This window comes from Aspergillus ibericus, assembly GCF_003184845.1.
Source record: "Aspergillus ibericus CBS 121593 unplaced genomic scaffold BO80scaffold_46, whole genome shotgun sequence".
Taxonomy (NCBI): Eukaryota; Fungi; Ascomycota; class Eurotiomycetes; order Eurotiales; family Aspergillaceae; genus Aspergillus; species Aspergillus ibericus.
The window spans coordinates 120,921-127,422 of NW_020292144.1; the positions used below are offsets into that span (position 1 = coordinate 120,921).

The 6,502-nt window shown below is 51.4% G+C and overlaps 3 protein-coding genes across 3 annotated transcripts; 2 read left to right on the top strand and 1 right to left on the bottom strand.

Moving 5' to 3' along the window:
* Positions 1 to 198: 198 nt before the first annotated feature.
* Positions 199 to 1,965, top strand: BO80DRAFT_467897 (DUF1593-domain-containing protein). Its single transcript, XM_025722892.1, has 2 exons — positions 199 to 681; positions 726 to 1,965. Exons 1-2 carry the CDS (start codon positions 310 to 312, stop codon positions 1,851 to 1,853), a joined length of 1,500 nt encoding a protein of 499 aa, XP_025571646.1. The 5' UTR covers positions 199 to 309; the 3' UTR covers positions 1,854 to 1,965.
* A 432-nt stretch (positions 1,966 to 2,397) lies between these two features.
* Positions 2,398 to 3,639, top strand: BO80DRAFT_467898 (uncharacterized protein; the record flags this gene model as incomplete). The annotated part of the gene is made up of 1 exon (XM_025722893.1): positions 2,398 to 3,639. One exon carries the CDS (start codon positions 2,398 to 2,400, stop codon positions 3,637 to 3,639), a length of 1,242 nt encoding a protein of 413 aa, XP_025571647.1.
* A 422-nt stretch (positions 3,640 to 4,061) lies between these two features.
* BO80DRAFT_448494 (uncharacterized protein) lies at positions 4,062 to 4,871 on the bottom strand (the record flags this gene model as incomplete). Its single annotated transcript, XM_025721676.1, has 1 exon — positions 4,062 to 4,871. The coding sequence occupies one exon, from the start codon at positions 4,869 to 4,871 to the stop codon at positions 4,062 to 4,064; it is 810 nt and encodes a 269-aa protein (XP_025571648.1).
* Positions 4,872 to 6,502: the final 1,631 nt, after the last annotated feature.

The window sequence follows — 6,502 nt, forward strand, 5'->3', positions numbered from 1 at the left end:
ATAAGCACCGTCCCCCACGGCTACCCCGACGCAACTCGGCAGAAACGGCAAGCTTGACGAGGTTGCGGGGCGGAATGAGGGGGAACAACCTGGAGCCGAAGGGTCCGGCTGTCTTCGGATCGGGCACGCCCGGTCGGCTGTCGCAAGGCCGACCGTCTATACCACCACGAATGACACCATCATCCCAACAGCCAAGGACACGCTCATTCGGTTCCGCAACTTGTATATATAAAGCGTCATGGGTCCCATCCTTCGTCCATGTGAACTGAGAGGCCATTCTTTACTTCAATTTCTTGTGTCATCGTCATCATGAGACAACTCTCTCTGTGGTTGTTTACCGGTCTCAGTGCCTTGGTGGCAGGCACCAGTGCGGCAGTTAACCGCTCCTCACTGTTGACCTATGATTCAAAGCCTCGTGTTTTCGTCCTTTCAGATATCTCCAATGAACCGGATGACACCGAGTCTTTTGTACGATTCCTGCTGTACAGCAATCAGTTCCAGATCGAAGGAATGACCGCCGTCACTTCTGTTTGGCTGAAAGACCAGGTGTATCCCGAGCAGATCTCCGCCGTTGTTGACGCCTATGCCAAGGTGGTCGACAACTTGAACCAGCACACCTCACCGTCATCTCCCTACCCTTCAGCAGAGTACCTCCACAGTATTGTCAGATCAGGCCCAGCTGTAAGCCTTTCCCTATCCCCAGACGAACCCGCTAACCCATGAAGATCTACGGCATGGAAGGTGTTGGTCCCGGCCGAAACCTCAGTTCTGGTGCGGAGCTACTGCTGAACCGACTCCGCCAACCGGTAGATGAGCCCCTTTGGGTTCTTTCCTGGGGAGGCGAAAACGTCCTCGCGGAGACTCTATACTATATTCAACACAACTTAAACGCCACCGAGGCAGCGCGCCTCCGCACCCAGCTTCGTGTCTACACCATCTCCGACCAAGATGACAGTGGTCTCTGGATTCGCGAGCAGTTTCCGGATATCTTTTACATCGCCTCCGTGCACGGATGGAACCAATACGGTCTTGCTGCCTGGCCGGCCATCTCTGGCGAGGAATACTACAACTTCGACATCGGTGGTCCGGACTCTACGAAGGTCTCCGCTGCCTGGCTGCGGAAGAACATCCAGGTTGGCGTCTATGGCAAGGAATACCCGGACTACAAGTATATCATGGAGGGAGATACCCCGACCTTTTTGTACCTCATTCAGAACGGACTGGGTGTGCGTGAGCAACCTGACTATGGTTCATGGGGCGGCCGCTACTCTCCGGTCGACCTGACTACCGAGTTAAAGTACCGCCAATACAGCGACGCGGTGGATCGGGTTGTCGGCCAGAACAATCGTACCTACACTTCCAATCACGCTGCGATCTGGAGATGGAGAGACGCATACCAGAATGACTTTGCCGCACGGATCCAGTGGACGCTCCCTGCGAACGAAAGCAAGGCAAACCATCATCCTGTTGTTGTGGTCAACGAAGACGCAGATCTGAGCCCATTGGTCATCACGTCGACTCCTAACGCTACCGTCTCGCTGGACGCGTCTGGTACTTACGACCCCGACCGTGATGGCCTGTCCTTCCGCTGGTTCCAGTACAAGGAGCCTGGTTCGACGGATTGGAATGTGGATAATCAAATCCCGACGCTTGATGTCACTGTCTCTGGAGACGGTAAACGTGCGCAGGTGACGATCCCAGCCGCCGATGATGTTTGCGATGGCAACAGCTCCAATAACTCGGGGTGCTGGACCCTACATCTCATCCTCCAGGTCACGGATAACGGCACGATTCCACTGACGACGTATAAGAGAGTGTTGTTCGAAACAGCGAATTCCACTCAATCTGCATGATTGCGAATCGATACGGAGTCGCTGAATATGAGAAATGCTTGGGTACCTAACGACGTATTGAAATATATATTCACTTCTCAACGCCACTTCAGTTTGGCTATCACGACATTAGACACAATGAAATAGATTCTTTACAGCAGTCACTACTACATCCATGTTATTGGAATATCTTGGGGGCTCCACTGGATCGAATGCCTCATACCGATCTTCGTACAAAAATAACTTCCACCTTTCCAGGGACCACCATATGGGAAATGCCCTTACCTATTCCGGAATAGCGCCATCTGAACCCCCAGAATATCGCTCCAACTTTCCCAGCCCGATATTAATATTTTTCAATCCTAGCAGGTCATACATTCCATCTGACGTCTAAGAATATAGTTCTGAGTCCGCTCCTAGTCCCGCTTCTCTCATGAGAAGAGCTTAACTCTGCTTATCGCCATTGCCCCTGAAGCAACCCCGTCGGCTATATTCTCCCAAACTGCTTCCCAGTTCCACCTGCTTCGTTTATCATCGCTTCCCGACAAAGGTCCTCGCCAACATCATGGGCCGACTCGTGGCCCCAGCTGTGGCTGTGCTCTCGGCCCTGGCTCCTTTGAGTGCCGCTTTGACCGTCGCGCCTGAGGCTGCAGCCCGAGAGTCGGTGGTGACTTTGACCTCCACCTACACCTACACCGTGACCAGCACCATCACCAGCACATCCGCCTTGACTACTACGGCGACCACTTGTTCCGCCCAGACATATGCCGATCCTTTGTGTACCCTAGATGGCGCGTGGTCGCTGGCTGGGAACTGGTTTCAGCAGTGGTGCTCGGGTATGTCGTTGGAGGGGGGGACGACCGTTCAGTCTGCAACCTACCTATCGCTATATGCATGCGAGTTGTACTGCTATCAGTCTCGCCAGGAATGCGATGGCGTCAATTACAATACAGCAAACCATATTTGCTACCTGGTGACCGGCTCACTCACCCCAGTTTCTGCGTCTTCCTACAAGGCCATGAGGCGCTTCACCACCAATCCGTGCACGGTCACCGAGACCTTTATTTCGACCCAGCTTTCCACTGAAACAACAACTGTGCTTTCGGTGGCGACCTACACGTCGACCAGTATGTTGCCTACAACATCGTCGGCTATTGAGAGTACTATATCTGCAACACCGTCTTCGTCCGTCGCGTCCAGCTCAATCCCTGCCACACCGTCGGCATCTTCTTCCTCTCCAGTGCCTACCCCATCTGCGATCCAATCCTCATCGGTGCTCGTTATGCCATCTACAGTCGACTCGTCCACTTCCGTCTCGCCAAGCTCATCCGTTTCTCCCTCCTCCACCCCCCTACAAAGCTCCAGTGCCATCCACAGCAGCACCCATACGCCTTATCCAGTACCAACACTACACCCACCTCACTCCACCAATACCCCCAATCACAACCACACCACCCCCTCCCCCTTGATTCCCGCAGAAACACCCCACTCAACAACCTCCACCATCCTATCCACCACAATCCGCACCATCACCGCATGTCCGTCTTCCGTCACCGACTGTCCCGCTACTGAACGGACGACCGTTGTCACTACAGAGATTATCACCATAGTGACTACGATTTGCCCTGTCACTGCGGAAGCTACAGCTACTACAACACCTTCTCCGACAGATCTGTCCGGAACGGAGATCTATACTGAGTGGGAATACTCGACGGTGTATGTTACGGATATTGTGACGGTTAATGGGTGTGGGGATGGTAAATATACAGCGGATTTTTTAAGAGATAGAATTAAGTGGGGTTTATAGTTATGTGATAATGTACTATGTATTAATGTACTATGTAATAATGTATTACTTATGTATGTTGTTTTTGTCTGATAAATGTGACAAGGATTAATTTATACCTTTTTTTAGGCTATTCATGTATTTTGAAGAAATGAAGCATAGTCAAGTCAGTAAAACTGGGTCAATTCTATGCCTTCTTCGTAATCTTCCTGACTTGTATCTCCGCTTACCAAGTACGTGAAATACTGACTGACCTTTCATGTCCGGGTGGTCACAGATACATTACAATATAAACTAAAGATATGGGAAAATAAAAGATCGGAAATCAATCCATTTCATTCCAGATGCGCAATGCACATTAACGAGCGACTACACTACCTAAATCCTATCCCCCCCACCATCCTCCCCCCCCAATCCTCCAACCCCAAACACCAGTCCCCCCCCTAATTACCTCCCCTACCCCCCCTCCAATCCCTCACCCTCAACTCCCCAAACTCAACAACCGCCTGTTCCTCCTCCCCACGAAACATCTCCCTCACCTCATCAACCCCCTCCGAACAAGTAACCAACACCTTAACAACACACCTCACACCCCTCGTGGAGCGTCTCAACGCCAACACCATCCTCACCACGGCCAACATATCCGCCAGATACTGTCCCGTCCCATACCGTCCAACATCATCAATCACGATCGAGAGGACGGTCTCCGAGGGGACGTTACAGACGAGCCACTCGAACAACGTCGCCAGGGTACCTAGTTCGCCGCGCGCGAGGGCCTGAAGTTGGATCTCCCACGCGCCGATGCCCGGCCAGGAGATGAATTCGAATTCAAGTTGGCGGAGGAGTTGGATGATGAATGCTGAGAGCATGGCGTGCGCGCCGCCGGGGTGGGGTGGGGGGTTCGGGTTGTTGGTAGTGGTGGGCGGACGGGATGGATTATCGTGTAGGGAGCAGAACCAGGCGAGACGGATGTGGGTGCGGTCGTCTTCGGGGGAGGTCAGGAAGCGGGCCGAGAAGAGGGATACACCTGAGATGGTGTAGTGGGTGGAGTCCGGGTCGTTTTGGATCAGCAGTTCGCTGGAGTTGGAGGTCGCGCACCAGTGGAGGTATTGGCGGTGGGAGATGGCTGCTTCGGCGCGAGTGTGGGATGAGGAGGTTAGGTCGCCCTGGTGGGCGATGATGTGGAGTATGTCGTCGATGAGGGTGGGGTGGGTGCCGAGGGTGGCGAAGAGTTGGGCTTGGAAGGTTTCCATTGTTGTATTGTTACTGTTGGTATGGTTGTTGTTGTTATTGTTATTGTTGGTGGTGATATTGTAGTGATGGATCCTAGTATGGGAGAAGGACCACATGGAGGAGAGCTGGCTTTATAAATGGGGCAGAGGTATGGATAGAATAGCCACAACTGGAGGGTGACGCTGTATATTCGACCCCTACCGGTGGAAGTTGGAGGACTCCAGTCTCAATCTGATCTGTTCGTTCCATACCTTGAATCAGTCAGCTATTGAAAAGGGTCGATAAAGACATGGCAAGTCACTCACCGAGCCCATGCTTCCATATCCAAGTCAGCTCCTCGCAGTGCTTCTTCCCTGCTCTTCCAGTCATTGTTCCGGTCTCGTGCTCGTTTTATATCAGGCTGCACTACCCGCAGCTAACCCCAATCTCACTGACTTGATTCTTCGACTCGATGTCTGACTAACCAGGGAGCGCTTCTGACTTGAAATTGGAATTCTCGCCGTTGACTCAATAGCATTGTGGTCTATGCCAGAGGATACTAGAGCGGAGATCAGAAGATGCGACGGAATGAGTACCAGACGTGTAATATCTCTCAGATGGCTTTGGCACTGGCCGAGTTTGACGCTTGCGAGGGCCACGAAAGATCCTTGATCCCAGTGTCGAGATCAGCGGACTGCCATTCCTTTGAAAATAGAAGCCAGCCCCTCTGTGCTCTCATGTAAAATTAGAACCTGTTGTGAAAGTCGGATTAAGACCACCGGTCACAGACGTACTCCGTGCTCCAGAATTGGATATGATGGCGAACAACATAGCGGATGGTGCCTTTAGGCTGATTGATAGTAACATATCTGCGAGGAAACCCAATGCCCCGTCGCAAAGCCCGAGGGAGCAGTATCAAGCGGTCTTATGCTGACCTCGACTGTCAAATTGTAAATGACTGTGGACAGGAAAGTATTGAAAATGAAGGATGCGGAAAGCAAGAAATGAAAGAGCACGGACCATGGGGAGCCGTTTTAAGGTGGAGCCTCACGATAAGAAGAGATCTGCCTCGCTAAATCAGATTTTCTATTCACTTCTTTTTTCGTTTCCTCTTGCGTAGTGCATGAGTGTCGAAGAGTAGCACTTGTTGCATGAGTGGCCCGATAAGCAGAGAGGCGCTACCCGGAAGATATTCTTTATGGCTGGCAGAACTTTCGCCGCTTTATTGGGGTTCTGCCTGAGGTTCTGATGTTCTTTTTTGACTCCTGTGCCCCGGTTTTTGCCTGACCATAGCAGCAAAACACATAAGAATTTACCAAGGCATCTTCATGAGTTCATCTAGTAGGAAGTTAGATGCCTCAAGACACTGGTATGTCGAATCAGGTACTATATCAGGCCTATAATACTTTAACAGGGGTGTAGACAAGAAAAATCACCGGACGACTTTAACTTCCAGGAATAAACCAAGCAAGCACCATGAAGCAGTAGGCGAAGAGTATGTGTGAGACAGTGAGAGAGAAAGTGTGTGTGTGGCTGTATCGCCTTTCGAAGGGAACCTCAGCAACCTGCAGTCAATGCCACCACACGAGCTAGAACGCAAGCATTCTCTCAGTCGTCAATTTTATCAAACGCTATGATATATTGCATATCTCTAGGACAATAATTGTATACT